General features: G+C 42.8%; 1 protein-coding gene across 1 annotated transcript; it reads right to left on the bottom strand.

Annotated features, from left to right (window-relative positions):
* Position 1: 1 nt before the first annotated feature.
* Positions 2-17,251, bottom strand: MRPL45 (mitochondrial ribosomal protein L45). Its single transcript, XM_014833796.3, has 8 exons — positions 17,030-17,251; positions 15,923-16,100; positions 15,398-15,515; positions 12,202-12,300; positions 3,868-3,916; positions 2,840-2,989; positions 2,236-2,409; positions 2-2,024 (listed from the first exon to the last, which is right to left on the bottom strand). Exons 1-8 carry the CDS (start codon positions 17,162-17,164, stop codon positions 1,938-1,940), a joined length of 990 nt encoding a protein of 329 aa, XP_014689282.3. The 5' UTR covers positions 17,165-17,251; the 3' UTR covers positions 2-1,937.
* Positions 17,252-17,628: the final 377 nt, after the last annotated feature.

Here is a 17,628-nt window from a genome sequence, read left to right as displayed (position 1 = left end):
AGTTGGTTCCAGCATATTTATTATGGTGATTTCCTTTTTTCAGTGTTTTAAACAGGAACAGCGGATAGGTGATGGAAGATCAGTGCCTGCTCTAAAGCCCATGGCAGCTACGTGGCAGCCTTCAGGACCTCGGGTGGTCTGGCTGATTTCAGCCAGTGCCCAGCTCTGTGGCTGGCACTGCAGATCTCTGCCTTGTCCTTCTAGCTAATCCTTTACATCTGGGCCATTCGCTCAGCTGGATTTGATCCCAAGGGGAATGAAATTGCACTTATCCTCTGGCCCCCTGGTGGCTGCTACTGCTTAGCTGCTATTAAGGATTATCTAGAGAGCCTGGAGAGGCAAACCTAGGGGTGAGGGGCGAACCAGCTTCTTTGAAGCACTGTTTTTACAGATTCAGGGAAATCAATGTATCGTTCGCCCATTAAGTGTGCTTTTTTTGTTCTCTGCTGCCCTCGCCTCCCTGGATTACCTCCCCCAACCCCTCACAGCTGTGGATCCTGCTCAAAGCACTCCCCTTCTCATTTTGCCTTAATCTGAGGCTCAGGCAAATAGGATGTGACCAAACCTCACTTGGGCAGTACATTTTAAGCTAAAAGGGTTGGGACTAAGTAGCATGATGAGAGTGGCTGCTCTGGATTAACCCATCAGCGCTGCCTCTTCCCCAAGCACACAAATCTTGTTTCCAGTCAGACTCAGCAGCTGCTTACAAACATCAGTTTCCCTTGGTGAGGCCTGGTCTGTTCACTGCTTCGCTGAGATGCTAGCTTTAAAGACTGAGGAGTTAAGTTACTCTTGACCTAATTCCAGTTTCTTTGGACTCTACTTTCAGGTCAAGGTCAGAACAGATTAATCCTTACCCTAAGTGACAGTCTCCTTAGAAGAAAATTCCAGGCTTGAAAAATAGAAACTATAAGAATTAAGGTCCTCTTTTTTAAGGGAGCCCATACTGGGCTGATGAAAGCAATAGTAGGATAAGCCAGCTGCACTGCTGGTAGAGTGATTTCCCTTGTCACACCTCAGATGACCCAGGACACATGCGCATGTGAAGTCCCACATACTCCCAGACAGCCCAAGTGGAGCTAAGGAACAAGGAGGGGCTGGGCTGTTTCACTCTGCAAAGGTTCACGTTCGGGTACCTTGCCTTCCCAGTGCTGAGATGGAAAGAAGAGTAACCATCTTCAAGAGGTGCTAGATGTCAGGAAACCAAGTCTTACAGATAGATTTCCCAATGTACCAACTCCTCCACGGTCCCTGCCCCCGCCCCACCATGCTTCCTGGGATCACACCAGGATGCAGCTGATAACTAAGAACACAATCCAAAGGCCAAGGGATAAATGATTTCTCTGGATTTACATCCTTCTATGAAATACAAATGCTGATTCAGTGGGCCAGTGTATGAGACAAGACCCTCTTAAATTACACCATCTTTTCTAAACACTAATTATTTTTCCCAAGTCTGGATTTCCTGGAAGTCATATCACTCATAATTCAGCTTTTCTTCCATTTCTTCCATTTGAAGGTGAATCTGCTTCCAGCCTGAACCAGGAGAAATGTATAGAACCCACCACAATTTGTCCAACACCCTGATAGTGTTTTATTTCAAACTCTGATCCCTGCCCTGTTCTGCCAATTTGCTCCTGACAGTCCCTGCTATGGAAAAACCCGTATCAGATGTTCTCTGTAACATACCATCTTTCATCTAGACTCAGAGGCTAGACATAAAATTTTAAAAAGAAGTGGGTCTATTGCTATGCACAGCTGCCACCCTCCTGAGCCCAGCCATCAGCTGTGGTTATTAAAGATGAGACTACTGAAAAGACCCAAGCAGGACAGGAGAAAACAAACTTAGTTCTTTCTACAGCGTGATGGAGATGGATGACTTCACAGCTTCCAGCCACCTCATCACCCATGCTTCACCTCAGGAACCATTTTTGCCATCAGGCTAGCTGAGGCTTATGGGCCTCTCCTTGTGGCTCTTCATAGTCTTCCCAAGGTTTCAGCTGGGGACCAGGGATCATCACCGTCTGAAAGAGAAGGAAGCTGAGTTATCTACCATCCAAGCCCATGGCTTATCCAGGAGAGATTCACGCTTATCTCCAAGCCCACCCCCTACAGGAGGATTCTCCTTCCCCGGTGCTGCATCACCCTGTCTCTCCACCAGGTGGAGCCCAACAGGAACGGCTCAGGACGCCATGAGTACCGCCTCGGCTCTCTTAAACCACGCAAGCTGCCTACCTTAAGGATGGGTTGCTTAGGGGGTGCCCATGGTGGGACAATCTTGCCATGCATTCTCCAGCTCCCATAGGGGTTTACCAGGTGCTTTTCAAAAACAACATACTCCAGGACATCCTTGGGCACATCTTCCTGTCCATACATCAATCGGCCAAACCGATCATAGATGGCCAGAGTCTGGAAGGATGAGAGCAAATCTGGTCTGTTAGTCCTCAGAGTTGCTTGTTTTGTTTTGTTTTTGTTTCTGTTTTTCTGCCACACAACCATTTTTGAAACAACCATAACAAAACATTTAAATGGGTAGCAAAAAATTATCTCAGAATTGTGACTCTAGACTAACTGATCAACTACTAACACTTTACTCTTAGAGGTTTTGGGGGGAGAAGAAGAGGGAGGGGGTTGGAGTCAGCCCCAGGAAGGGTGGGAGAAACATCCTTGCACCCGTCTCAGTACAGCCAACTTCTTGCAGTGCGAAGCGGGCAGTGACAGACCAAGGAAGACCATGGGCAGCTGGGCAGGACCTGGACAGCTGTAGCCGGCACTCCAGAGGTAGACACCCAGCCTGAGAGTGAAGAAAAACTGGGAGGAGAGCAGACGGGGCCTCTACCTGCCGGGTGTGCATGCGGACGGTGATCTGGCCATACATGTTGCCCTGGTTCAGCAGATTTGAACAGCGAACCTGAACCACCAGAGGTGGCTCTAAAGATTCTACGAAGCTCCAGCGCACGGTCTTATATTTGAGGTCCCAGACCATGTCCTGAGGGCAGAAGAGAGCAAGCTCAGTGGGTCTTCCCTCCCTTTAGGGAAGCTGTTGCTTCCTTCCACCCCTGCTCTCACTTCTTGCAATACTATAGCCAACGTGCAACTTTTCCCACCAAATGCTTTCTTGTGCCTCTTTTCTCTCTCACCTTTCCAAGTTTTCATTAAGCTATAACTCAAGCCCACCTAACAATAACTCTTCATCTAAATCACAACTCAAGGCCAACCTACCTCCTTGAGGACCCTTCTCCAAATCAATGAAAACCACACTCCAAACTGCCTGCTTACCTAACACACCATTATCCCTCCAAGACACTTCCATAAGCTGCTAATTATTACGTGTATTTCTGTTGACTGCACACATGTGGTTTCCCCCCAACCTCACCTTTTAGCAGTGAAGGGTGGGATTTTACATGGATATAAGGCTCAATTGCTAAGACTAGCCTAGCTAGTCTTGTCCCTAGGGAGATGAGGCTGAACTGATAGCAAGTGAAGTTCCTATTCTTGAACCACAAAGTCTCCATTCTTGGGGGTCCTCCCAAAGTACCTAGCACTCCCGCTCCCACAAAATGAAAGCCTCATGAATGCCTGTTCAATCCTTTATTACACTGTAGGCGTGTGCAGGGCTGGCCTAACGTGGCCCACACCCTGCCCTCAGGACCCGTACCCTGAGGCTTCCGTACTGCTTGCTGGCGTGCACAGCCCTTACCAGGGTGCGTGTCAAGTCATTATCATTCAGCCAAAAATAATGGCACTTAAGCTTTTGCCTTAAACTTCCTGCACTTTCAAAACTGATCCTTTTTAAGTAAACCAGAGGTGATGTCTAGAATCTTCCCATTCAGGCATCCCACAGTTCTAAGGAGGATGAGAACCTACCGGAAAACAGTTTTCAGTTACCAAGGTATGAAGCCGGTCATGGTCTGAGCTAAAAAAGAAAGAGATATATATCATTGACTCCTGCTTTTATGATACTCTATATGAAAGTTGAAAATACTCCTAGAAATGGAAGACACTTCAATTCGTTTTTACAAATATTTTCTGCACAGTTATTATAAGCCAGGTAATAGGCTAAGTCCTGGGGACACAAAGATGAAAATGATTTCAAATAAAACTCTGAGATCTAATAGCAAAGTAAAGTTATGTTTGAAGGGCCGGCCCCCTGGCCAAGTGATTGAGCTCGCACACTCTGCTTCGGCGGCCCAGGATGGCACCAGTTTGGATCCTGTGCACAGACATGGTACTGCTCATTGGGCCGTGCTGGGGTCGCATCCCACATGCCACAACTGGAAGGACCTACAACTAGAGTATACAACTATGTACTGGGGGGCTTTGGGGAGAAGAAGAAAAAAAAATTAATTAATTTAAAAAAAAAGATTGGCAACAGACGTTAGCTCAGGTGCCAATCTTTATTTTTTATTTATTTTTTTTTTTTGAGGAAGATTAGCCCTGAGCTAACATCCGCTGCCAATCCTCCTCTTTTTGCTGAGGATGACTGGCCCTGAGCTAACATCCGTGCCCATCTTCCTCTTCTTTATTTATTTACTCATTTATTTATTTTGTTGTGAGGAAGATTAGCCCTGAACTAACTACTGCCAATCCTCCTCTTTTTGCTGAGGAAGACTGGGCCCGAGCTAACATCCATGTCCATCTTCCCCTACTTCATATGTGGGACGCCTACCACAGCATGGCTTTAGCCAAGCGGTGCCATGTCCGCACCTGGGATCCGAACCGGAGAACCCCAGGCCGCCGAGAAGCAGAATGTGCAAACTTAACTGCTGCGCCACTGGGCAGGCCCTTCCTCTACTTTATATATGGGACGCCTGCCACAGCATGGCTTGACAAGCGGTGTGTAGGTCCACACTCAGAATCTGAACTGGCGAACCCTGGGCCACCGAAGAGGAACGTGTGAACTTAACCGCTGCGCCACCGGGCCAGCTTGGTGCCAATCTTTAAAAACAGAAGAAAAATTAGGGCCGGCCCAGTGGCACAGCAGTTAAGTTCGCATGTTCTGCTTTAGCGGCCCAGGGCTTGCTGGTTCAGATCCCGGGTGCAGACATGGCACTGCTTGGCAAAAGCCATGCTGTGGTAGGTGTCCCACGTATAAAGTAGAGGAAGATGGACATGGATGTTAGCTCAGGGCCAGTCTTCCTCAGCAAAAAGAGGAGGATTGGCAGTAGTTAGTTCAGGGCTAATCTTCCTCAAAAAAAAAAAAAAGAAGAAGAAGAAAAGTTATGCTTGACTCTCAGGAGCAGAAAGAAATTTCTCAGAAATTATCATATATCCTTAAGATGGGCAAGAGATTCTAACAGGACATGGGGATCAATATTTGTTCTAGTTGCTAAAGGGAATGAAATCCAACACAAATAATCAGAAGCTCATCTTATCTCCTCTGACCTCAGACACACCATTAGTACAACTGAATTCTCCTTGTATCTATATTCTTATCTATGAACTAAGCCAAAAGATAATCATCTGTCTTTTCTGGTCCTTTCTTTTTATCTCCCCATCTTTGGTGCTGCCAGAGTGACCTAGTCATGCTGATTCTATGAAGTAATAGTAAGAAAACAGACAGCAAACCCCAGCTCCTGTACATACAAGATTTTAGCAGGGTTCCTAACCGAGGGGTTTCAAATAAACCTAAGATCACAGATTAGTTTCTTTCAGATACACATTCATAATTTTTCCCCACAGTTTAATACTTTCTGAGAAGTTTAAGCCTTTGTCCCTTTGTAAAATCTTGTCTCTACTCCCAGAGTGAGTAAGGGATTAGATCTATCTGCTTCCCTTGCACCTCTATTCCTTCTTCTTTTTTTTTTTTGAGGAAGATTATCCCTGAGCTAACTACTGCCAGTCCTCCTCTTTTTGCTGAGGAAGACCAGCCCTGAGCTAACATCCATGCCCATCTTCCTCTACTTTATATGTGGGACGCCCACCACAGCATGGCTTTTGCCAAGCAGTGCCATGTCTGCACCTGGGATCTGAACCGGCGAACCCCAGGCCACTGAGAAGTGGAACATGTGAACTTAACCGCTGCGCCACCAGGCCGGCCCCAGCACCTCTATTCCTAAGAGAAAATATTTCAAACCATTTCCTCCACTGTAGCTTGAGACTAGACCAGACTAGACTGGACTGAGTTGTGGCGACAGCTACCAGGATTACATGCCTGGCACTTCTGAATGAACTCTTCCTCTTCACTATCTCTAGAAATATTCAGTAGAGATAAATTCCCCTTTCCATGAGCTCACTTCCTATTTTGCAATAGAACTTACCCTGAAAAATAAAAGGAAGACATCTGCTTCTGGCAACATAATGGACTGAGCAAATGTGAAAGTACTCCCATTATAAACACAGAAAGAATATAATATACACAGACACAGACACAGTTTTTAATACTTTAGTTCACAAGAAAGGTAAATCACCAGATGCTAGAAAGGAAAAGGAACTAAAACCAGAATGGAAAGAATACAACCTGATACCGTGACAGCACAGGGCATGATTAAGGGGTCCAGGAATAGGATCTATGGCTAGGACCTGACTCTTCCCAAAACCTTGGACCCTCAAAGGGCAGGCAGCTGGAACTGAGATCCCTGCATTAAGCTATGATCCTCAGAGCCCTGCACTGCCAGCAAAGGGAAACTAGAAACACAGTCCACCAACAGAGAGAGAAAGCTGTTCTCTCTCCAGGGCTGAGTGAGGGGAAAAAAATAAAAACTAAAAAACTGAAGCTCTAAGCCTATGTTACACTCAGATGTAGACGCAGAATTTATGGCACCTGTATAGTGTAAGAATTCCTAAGCTAAGAAATTAACATTAAAACTATACCTGGTCAATGATATGCCTGGGGCATCTGGAAGAAACAGACACAAAACCTCTCTGGGAGCATATTCATAACTTAACTTGTTTAGAATCCTCTCAGAAGAAACAATCTCCACTGAAGATGAGCTTACAACTAAACATTACAAAATGTACTTAGAATCTATCAAGCAAAAGTCAACAGACACAGACATGAAGTAAAACGAGAGAGTAGGAAGTTCTAGGGGTGAGTCCTTCCATCAAAACAACTGACATACTGGAAAAAAATGACCAGAACCACTGTTGCAGAACTCTGGATTCTGACTGGACACTTATAACCACCAAGGCAGTGCTTGATGAAGGGAGAGGCCACAGGTCTTGGGTAGAAGAAAATCTGTGCAAACCCCCTGCCACCCCTTCCCTCAGCCCTGCCAAGATGGGGAAGATGGCCCACACTCCCAACGTGGACGGCTGGTGCTAAGTCAGGCAGTGGGGACTCTGCTCTTTAAAAGTTTGGGGTTGCACATTTTGGTCAGTCTGGTGGACTACAGAGAGACCAAGACAGATGAGGCCATGGTTTCGGCCCTGTTGTTGCAATAGCTTCTCCCACTGGCATCTATCAGAAGATTTAGAGGGACAAATGAACAAGAACATCTGTTTTGTTTTTATTCAGCCAGACATTTAAGGAAATCTTTGTCAGGTCACTGGCTGACTGCAGAGACAACATAAGAGAAACCTGGATGACTACACATAAAAAGAATACACACTTAGCAATATCAGTTTAGAACAGTCACAAACGGATGGCAGCAGCACTGATGAGCAAAGTCAGCAATTCCTCAGGAGTAGAGGAATCTGATTTTCAGAGTTATCACACTATAATACTTAGAATGTCCAGTTCTCAACAAAGAATTACAAAGTATACCAAGAAACACAAAAGTATGGCCACTCACAGGAAAAAAATACTTTGACAGAATCCATCCCTGAGGAAGCCCAGACATTGAATTATTAGTCAAAGATGTTAAATCAACTGTCCTAAATATGCTCAAAGAGATAAAAGGAAACCATAGACAAAGAGCTAAAGGAAATCAGGAAACTATGAATAAAATAAGAACATCAGTAAAGAGATGGAAATTATGAAAAGGAACCAAACCAATTCTGGAGCTGAAAAGTACAATAACTGAAATAAAAAATTCACTACAGGTGTTGAAGAGCAGATCTGAGCAGGCAGAAGAAAGGATTAGCAAACTCGAGGATAAGGTAATTCAAATCATCCAGTCTGAGGAGCAAAAAGGAAAAAGAATGAAGAAGAAAGAACAGAGCCTGAGGGACCTGTGGGACACCATCATATATACCAACACACATATCATAGGAGTCTTGGAAGGAAAAGACAGAAAGGGGCAGAAAAAAATATTCAAAGAAATAATGGCCCAAAACATCACAAATCTGATGAAAGACATGACTATGCACATCCAAGAAGTTCACCAAACTCCAAACAAGATAAACTCAAAGAAATCCATGCTGACAAACATTACAGTCTAAGTGTTAAAACCCAAAGACAAAGAGAATCTTTTTGTTTCTTTCTTTCTTTGTTTTTTTTTGCTGAGGAAGATTCACCTAAGCTAACATCCACTGCCAATCTTTCTCCTTTTTTTTCACGTGAGCTGCCATCACAGCATGGCCACTGACAGAGCAGTGGTGTAGGTCCATACTCAGACCAATGCAAGAAAATGGAGAGTCCAGAAATAAATCCTCACATACATGGTCAATTGATTTTCAACAAGGCTGCCAAGAACATTCAACGGGAAAGGACAGTCTTCAACAAATGGTACCTGGGAAAACTGGATAGTTACATGCAACAGAATGAAGTTAGACCCTTACTTTACACCATATACAAAAATTAACTCAAAATAGATCAAAGACCTAAATGTGAAAGCTAAAACTATAAAACTCCTAGAAGAAAATGTAGGGGGAAAACTTCATGACATTGGATTTGGCAATGATTTCTATTATTTGGCACCGAAACCACAGCCAACAGAAGAAAAAAACATATAAATTGGACTTCATCAAAATTAAAAACTTTGTGCATCAAAGGATACTATCAAGAGAGTAAAAAGACAACCCAGAAAATGGGAGAAAATATTTGCAAAGCATGTATCTGATAAGGGATTAATATCCTGAACATGTAAAGAACTCCTACAACTTGACAAAATAACAACTCAATTCAAAAATGGGAAAAGGACTTGAACAGACCTTTCTTCAAAGAAGATACACCAACAGCCCACAAGCACTTACAAAGATGCTCAGCACCACCAGTCAGCAGGGAAACGCAAGCAAAACCAAAACAAGACACCACTTCACATCCTCCAGGAGGGCTCTCATAAAAGGAGGAAAAGAGCAGGTGTTGGTGAGGATGTGGAGAAACTGGAACCCTTGTGCATTGCTGGTAGGAAAATAAAATGGTGAAGCTGCTGGGGAAAACAGCATCGTAGTTCCTCAAAAATTAAACATAGAATTACCACATGATCCAGCAATTCCACTCCTAGAACTGAAAGCAGGAACTCAAACATAGACCTATATACCAATAATCATAAAAGTACTATTCACCATAGCCAAAAGGTGGAAACAACCCAAATGTCCACCAACAGATGAATAGAGAAACAAAATGTGATACATACATATAATGGAACATTATTCAGCCTTAAAAAGAAAGGAAACGCTGACACATGTAACAACATGGATGAACTCAGAAGACATTATGCCAAGTGAAACAAGCCAGTCACAGAAGGACAAACACTGTAAGATTCCACTTGTATGAAGTACTTAAAATAGGCAAATTCATAGAGACAGAAAGTAGAATATACATGACCAGGTGCTAGGAGGAAAGAACAATGGAGAATTACTGCTGAAGAGGTACAGAGTTTCTGTTTGGGACGATGAACAAGTTCTGGAGATAGTGGTGATGACTGCACAACTTCGTGAATGTACTTAAGGCCACTGAATTATGCACTAAAAAGGGTTAAAGTGCTAAATTGTACATTACGTGTATTTTAACATAATCATTAAAAGCCCTTATTAAACTGATAATTTTTAAATAAATGGTTACATCCTTCATCTTAAAAAATACCTATTTGGAAATGTAGGCATACAAAAAGACAAAAACTAACCAAAAACAAAAGAAAAAAATAAGATAAAACAGACCTACAGGAAGATATAGATTTTATCAGATGCAGACCTTAAAATAGTGTAATTAGCATGTTCAAGAAATTACATGAAAGAATGGAGAATTTTAGCAAAGAACTGGACACACACACACAAAATTTTCAAATGAAAATTCTACAAGCAGAAAAACAGAAAATAAGTATAAAATTAAGAACTCAACAGATAAGTTTAACAGCAGACTGGATACAACTGAAGAGAGGACAGACAGATCAGAAAATATCCAAATTAAGCTGGAGGGGGAAAAAAAGATCGGGAAATATAGAAAAGAGTCCAAGAGATATTTGGCACACAGTGAAAAGATCTAACGTGTATTCAGAGCTACACAAGGAGGCAAGAAAGTGGAACAGAAGCAACATTTGAAGAGATGTTCTAAGAATTTTCCAACACTAACAAAAAAAGCACCCAAAGATTTAAAAAGCAATAGGAACCCAGAGCAGAATAAAGACACACATACAAACACACACACACACATCAGTATATCACAGTAAACTGCTGAGCACTAAAGGCAAAGAAAAACATCTTAAAAGCAGCCAGAGAAAAAAGAAACTTTAACTTCAGAGGAACAAGAAAAAATAGCTAACTTCTCAATAGAAACAAGAGAAACCAAAAGATGACATCTTCAAAATGCTGATGGAAACCAGCTACCAACCTAGAATTCTCTACCCAAAGAAAACATCTTTTAAAAATGAAGTGAGGAAAAAACCTCATGAACAAAAAATGAAGGTGAAATAAAAATAAGGCTGTACTAAAAAACTAGATAACAGAACATGGAAGATGTATGAGGTACAGATTTGAATTCAAGTGTTCAAAGGTTCTCATCATATTAAGTCAAGAATATACGGTAAACATTTTAACAATAGCTACTGAGAGAACACAAGTAGAACGTAACACTTCCAAACAAGTGGAAGGAATGAAAAAGGAGGAAGGAAATTACATCAATCCAACAAGTGAAGGAGAAAAAGCAGCAAAGAAAAATCATGGTAAATAGAATGCACAAAATAACGTGGTAGAAAAAAAATCAAATATACAAAAAACTATGTTGAACAGTAAAAATAGCAAGTTTCAAAAAGATACATACAGTATCATTCATGTAAATTTTCACAATACATAAAGCAATAATGTACATTGCATATACACATGTACATGTGGTGAAAGTATAAAAATATGCATGGGAATGATACACACGTAGGATAGAGGTTATCTCTAGGAAGGAAAAGAATGGGGAGATGGGGCTTTAGCTATATCTGTAATGTTTTATCCCTGTCCCTTCCCCCGACTAGGCATTCTGAAGTAAATATGACAAAATGTAAACATGTATTAACTTAAATGGTACCTATATGTTTTTATACGTTTGAAATATTTCATAATTAAAAAACTTTTTTTAAGAAATAAAATAAAAGTAGGGGCCAGCCCGGTGGTGCAGCAGTTAAGTTCACACGTTCCACTTCTCAGTGGCCAGGGGTTCACTGGTTCAGACCCTGGGTGAGGACATGGCACCGCTTGGCAAGCCATGCTGTGGCAGGCGTCCCACATATAAAGTAGAGGAAGATGGGCATGGATGTTAGCTCAGGGCCAGACTTCCTCAGCAAAAAGAGGAGGATTGGCAGTAGTTAGCTCAGGGCTAATCTTCCTCAAAAAAAAAAAAAAAGAAAGAAAAGAAAAGTAAAAGGAAATACTTAATGGATTTTATACTACAGGTTTGGTGTCCTCTCTGAAGCCTAGCCACAGCATCCTCAGTTCAAGAGTGTCAGCAACAGTCCAAGGAGTGGTACTTAAAATTATTCCAGGCCTCTCGTTGATTTTTCATCTCCCTAGCAGCCGTGACTTTGCCCTTGGTTGCATGAAGAAAAAGTTTGAAATTTCCAAAAGAAATTTATTCAAAATAACTAAGGAAAGGGAAATGTACATATATAAGACAAGCACACACAAAAAGGGTCAGGATGAATTAGGGATCAGGTGGGGTGAAACAGCAGCCCTTCAACAGAGTCTCCCAACACTTGTGAGTGGAGCTGAGCCAGACCAAATAGTGAAAACTGCCAGAAGCACGGAGCGGAGTCAAGGACAGCTCCAGGCTCCAGCTATTTGCCACAGAGGAAGTTCTCCCACTCTAGAATTCTTACCTGAAGGGAAAAAAAAAATCTGTGCCTAGAATAATAGCTGCTGAGAAGATAACGAGTAAAAGATAGGGAGTTTACTTACTTGTTTAGACAAAGGTGAGCTTCAATGAAGATATTCTTAGCTTTTTCAGGGAAGTCCTTTATTTTAAAATTAGCATCACATTCTCTTATCCTCCGGATTCTGTAAAATTAAGCAGGAGAATCATTTCTAAAGAAGACTTCACATAATTTCCATAACTCACAGCTTACATTAACCTCCATTAATGTCTGTCCATTTATTCAATAATTATTTTTTGAATGTGCCAAGTCTTGTAAATTCAACCTTCTAACACAACTTAAATCAATCATTCTAAAGAAAGACCAAGGCTGGGGCCAGCCCAGTGGCGTAGTGGTTAAGTTCACATGCTCCACTTCTGCGGCCCAGGGTTCACAGGTTTGGATCCCAGGTGTAGACCTACACACTAATCAAGCCACACTGTGGAAGAATCCCACATACAAAACAGAGGAAGACTGGCACAGATGTTCCCTCAGGGACAATCTTCCTCACACACACACAAAAAGACAGAGCAAGGCTTCTCATAGTGAAATTTCAGAATTCTGGCATCAAAGAAAACATTCTCTAAGCTCTTAGAAAGAAAACACAGGTTTCACACAAAGCCTCAAGAGTCAGAATGACATCAGGCTTCTAATTAGCAACATCAGAAGTTAGAACGATAGGGGCCAGCCCAGTGGCCCAGCGGTTAAGTGCGCACATTCTGCTTCGGCAGCCCGGGTTTCGCTGGTTCAGATCCTGGGTACAGACATGACACCACTTGGCAAACCACGCTGTGGTAGGTGTCCCACATATAAAGTAGAGGAAGGCATGGATGGGCATGGATGTTAGCTCAGGGCCAATCTCCCTCAGCAAAAAGAGGAGGATTGGCAGCAGTTAGCTCAAGGCTAATCTTCCTCAAAAAAAAAAAAAGTTAAATTAAAAAAAAAGATGTTAGAACGATAAGGAGCAGTGCTTTTAATTGAGGAAAAAATTATTTCTAGCCAAGAATTCTATACTTGGGCAAATTATGAAACAAGTGGGAGAGTAAAAGAAAGACTTTTCCTTAAATTTGCAAGATCTCATTTATCTACCGTACACCTTTTCTCAGGAAGCTGCTGGGGAATGTGCTCCACCAAAATAACAGAATAAATCATGAAAGAGAAAGATGTAAAATCCAGGAAACAGGGAATACAACACAAGAGCAAGGCAAGACAAACATCAGGATGATGACCAAAGGAGATCCCAAGACATCCAGTGGGATGGGGTAGCTCAACTTCCTGACATCCCTTGTACTGAGAGGAAATTCATACAACCAGGGGTTCTGTGAGCAAATGGGAAAAAAAGACACAACTCCAGAAAAAAAAAAATATTATGCAAGAAAGGCAGAGTTATGATAATGTACTGCATGACTCAGCGGTCAACAGCGTTTTCATAGCTCTAACAACATAAACAGGGAGTTTTGACCTAATCAAAGTGTGACTGTAAGACTACTCAGAGGATGAGAGACACCATGACCAAGTGGCATTCATCCCAACAAGGCAAAGTTGGCTTAACATTCAAAAATCGACTAATGTAATACACTGTATCAATAGGATAAAGGACACATACCACATGATCATCTCAACAGACACAGAAAAAGCATTTAACAAAAACCGAACAGTCCCTTCACGCTCTTTTCACCTCAGAGCCTGCTTGTCCTGTTTTGTCTCCCTAGATGCTATTTCTCACTACACCCCTCTACCCAGCTAACTCCAAGCAATTCTTTAGGTCCCAGCTTTAAATGTCATTTCCTCAGGGAAGCCTTTCCTGAACTCCCAGACCAAGTTATCTTCCCCACGTGTTCCCACAGCGCTCATCCTTCGCCACAGCTGTAATTATTTGTCTGCAATCAGTATTTTAATGGCTGTTTTCCTCCCCGAGATGATAACTCCATAAAACCACATGTGTTTTGCTCATCATCGTCACGTGTTTTGTTCATCATCTCTACTACCAAAGAGCTCACAGTCCAGGAGAGAAATACATGAAAGCAAATCATCGCAGTATAGAGTTATTAGAAGCAGTAAGTGTAAGTCTACAGTTACCATTACAGCACAGGCAGCCCCAAAAAGAGTCCGAGAAGGCTTAAAAGCGCACACAATGCTCAACTGGTTCTTGAGGAACAAGGCTGGAGTTACCAGGTAAAGAAGGCGCAAAAAGACATCTTCAGGCAAAGGAAAAGATGCGCAAAGACACAGAGGCATAGCACAACACTGCCAAGGAAGTGGCAGTCAGTTTGGAAATGCTTAAGTTTAGGAGGAGAAAAATGGAATGAGATGACGGTGGAGAGGAAGGCAAGAGCCAGATTTTAAAAAGCCCTGAATACCACTGAAGAAATCTGTATTTTATTCTTCAGGTAAGAGGGAGCCACAAAAGAGTGTAAGCAGGAAAGGTGATGTGTTATTTAGAGAAATAAGTTATGGCCACATGAAGAATTAACGCTGACTCAATATACTTGTGCACAGAAATCTATATATGACCCTAAAGAACCTCCGAGTGACAAATACTAAATGTTTCTGTCCTTTCAACAAAAAGAGAGACTAAGAAGAAGGTTTTGGCTTCTGCTCCTTAACTAAGGCGCAGTTAGCTCCCTAGAAAAGGTCTGTCTTCTTGATCCTTTTTGGCTTTTCTTACTCTCTGAAGTTTAAACTCTAAGGTACTTCTAATATAAATATGCTCTCTTTTGTTATTATTTTAAATTTTTAAATATGTGATCAAAAAAGTGTCCTACAAATGTCAAAGTCAAATCCCTGATGTGACAAAAGCTACCAATAAAGGTTGAGATGCTAAGAATCAGAATGCCCACATTCTACATTAAGCACAGACTCTGTTACAGAGAAAGAAAATTCTGTCAAGTTATCAAGGGAGTTATATCCAACCCAATTAACCCAAGAATAAAGTAACAATAAGAGATTTTTAGGGGCCGGCCTGGTGGCACAGCGGTTAAGTGCGCATGTTCCGCTTTGGCAACCCAGGGTTCTCCAGTTCAGATCCTGGGTGCGGGCACAGCACCGCTTGGCAAGCCATGCTGTGGTAGGTGTCCCACATATAAAGTGGAGGAAGATGGGCACGGATGTTAGCTCAGGGTCAGTCTTCCTCAGCAAAAAGAGGAGGATTGGCAGCAGTTAGCTCAGGCCTAATCTTCTTCAAAAAAAAGAGAGAGAGATTTTTATTCTACTATCCACTCCCAGTTGTCTCAGACACCTACGACAATTGTGATGCCACATTCTTCTTCAATCGCTCAGCTCTCCGTGCCAGTCCTTCCTTTGAAAGAGATGACACTCGAGCATCACCCTCTGGAGGAACATAGGCGTCAAAGATACCAGCTGTAATGACAGAAGGAGAAAACTAAAATAACAGTGAAAGACTGAGAAAAAGTCATCTTGAGGTCATATAAAATTGGCAGGGATCCTGGCTATAAACTAGACTAACGAAACAGACTTCCATGTAGACGGAATCATGTTACATTAGAAAAACCAGAATAAGATAATTTAAGTTTTCTTTCAGAATCTCGGTTTCTTCTTGTACCAAATGGAGAAATTTCACCTTTGCCTTCTAGGAATAGTGTGAAAACAAGATGACCTCACGAAATATAGCATATACAAAATCATGACTGAGGCTTAACTGATTTTGTGGTTCATTAAATGCTGTCAACCATAGTCCAAATCATTCCACTTTCCAGATCTCTGGCAGCAGGGGTTTGGGTCAGGATCTCAGAAATACCATGCCTCACCTGTACAGGCCAGATGTATGGGGCGCTCCAAACGTTCGGGGGGAATGACCAGTCCTGCTTTCCGGGCATGCTCTACAAACTCCTTTTCTGATTTGAATTTAGATTCATAAGTAGGTGGTGTGAAACGTTTTTTAGTTCTCACTGGAACTACAGCTGTGGACTGAGTCACCAGGACTGGCTGGAAGACAGGCAAAGGTTAGGATATGGGTAACTCGGAAAAAAATCTACCACCTTGAACAAAGACAGAAAGGGCACATCCAAAGAATGACTTAGGAACAAATACAAAGCCACATATATGGGGAAATGCATTACTACCTGAATACTTCTGGGTGTCTCTTACTAGAAGCCAGTAAGCAACCTTTACTAACACCATTCAATATTTACTAAAGGCTTTCCTTTAGTACTTTTCATAGTACAAGACTATGCCAACTCCAGGGATGCAGAGCTGATTAAAGCAAAACTTCCGCTTTGAAAGAACCTTCAGTCTGATGGGGAACTTAAACACCAACCCAATACTGAAATGAGGAAAATGCTATTATTAAATCATACGAAAAGTCTTCTTGGCATCTCCTCTATATTTACTCAGATTACATTCTGCTCATTCTACTGGGAGCCTCACTGTCAACTTTGTTCCGTCGTTCTAGCTCCCTAGTGATCAATAATCTTTTTAAAGGCCAAGTCTCTTTTTTCTCTGACCATGAGGTTTGTTGAAGCAGGTACAGTGACAATGTGGGACTCCCTCCGTTCCAGCTACTGCTCAATTTAGGACATTTATAAGAATTAAGAGGAAGCGAGCCCACTTTCCAAATCATCACATCTCTCTCATTTAACACCTCCCCGCCAGACAGACCAAGACCAAACTGAAGAGACTTAATCCTGGAGAAACTTAATCTTCGAGAACTTGCTCGCCCTCACGACCCTACCCAGGCTCTCCCCACTCGACCACTTAGCTCAGTAGCTAGGTCCTGTCTATCTCAAATTCTTCCCTAGCCTAAATTTGACTCGCATCGTCCATTATCACCAAGGACAACTGCAAAGCGAGTATCTCCCTCTGCTCTCTCCTCCTCTTCCAGCCTCCGGAGTCCTATCCGCTCCGTCCCTACCCACCTGCCGAGACCACCGTCCTAAAGCCCTAGGTAAGCAAGACAATCCCCGCGGCATGGAGGCTGCCATTTTGTTCACGCAAAGGCCGCCGGGATGGGGACGAAGAGCGAAGAGCCTGGGGCAGGAAACAGGGCGCATAGGGTGGAGTTAACTCGGGTGTGGAATTTTCCAGGGCGCGCGCCTCCGCCGAAGTGTGAGCGGCGCGAACGCGCACGTGCGCGTCGCGGGGGGGAGAGGTGGGGTGGCTATGGACTGCGCGTGCGCAGCAAGACGGCGTTGGGGGCAGGGTGGAATGCACGGCTGTCACGCGCCAGCCTGAGAGCGCTGGAACGCAAGCTGGGCTTTCGCGCAAGGTTTTCTGGTGGCCAGGAGTTGGTACTTTTTTATAGATTGGGACTTTGCTCTCCTTTCCATTTCGTAAAGAATGGAAAGGTGTTTCCCTTCTGAGACAAGTGGTTTTCTTCAATGGCTAGTTGGATCCCAGAAAGTGCAAAAATTAATAGTTTCTGGGTCTGGGTAATCCTAAACCTGAGCCCTAGTTTTCCCAATCTGTACCTCCTGAAGAAATTCTGTCTAATTAAGGGAATTGATAACTACTATGT

This window comes from Equus asinus, chromosome 13 (assembly GCF_041296235.1).
Source record: "Equus asinus isolate D_3611 breed Donkey chromosome 13, EquAss-T2T_v2, whole genome shotgun sequence".
Lineage (NCBI taxonomy): Eukaryota > Metazoa > Chordata > Mammalia > Perissodactyla > Equidae > Equus > Equus asinus.
This window is presented reverse-complemented; position numbering and strand designations above follow the sequence as displayed.

Bases quoted from the DNA above. Each gene is read 5' to 3' on its own strand.
- MRPL45 (XM_014833796.3), bottom strand. From the start codon at position 17,164: ATGCGCCCTGTTTCCTGCCCCAGGCTCTTCGCTCTTCGTCCCCATCCC. The intron at 16,101-17,029 runs GTGGGTAGGGAC...CCTGTCTTCCAG, and splicing joins TAGGACGGTGGTCTCGGCAG to CCAGTCCTGGTGACTCAGTC. The intron at 2,990-3,867 runs GTAGGTTCTCAT...TTCTGCCCTCAG, and splicing joins TAACTGAAAACTGTTTTCCG to GACATGGTCTGGGACCTCAA.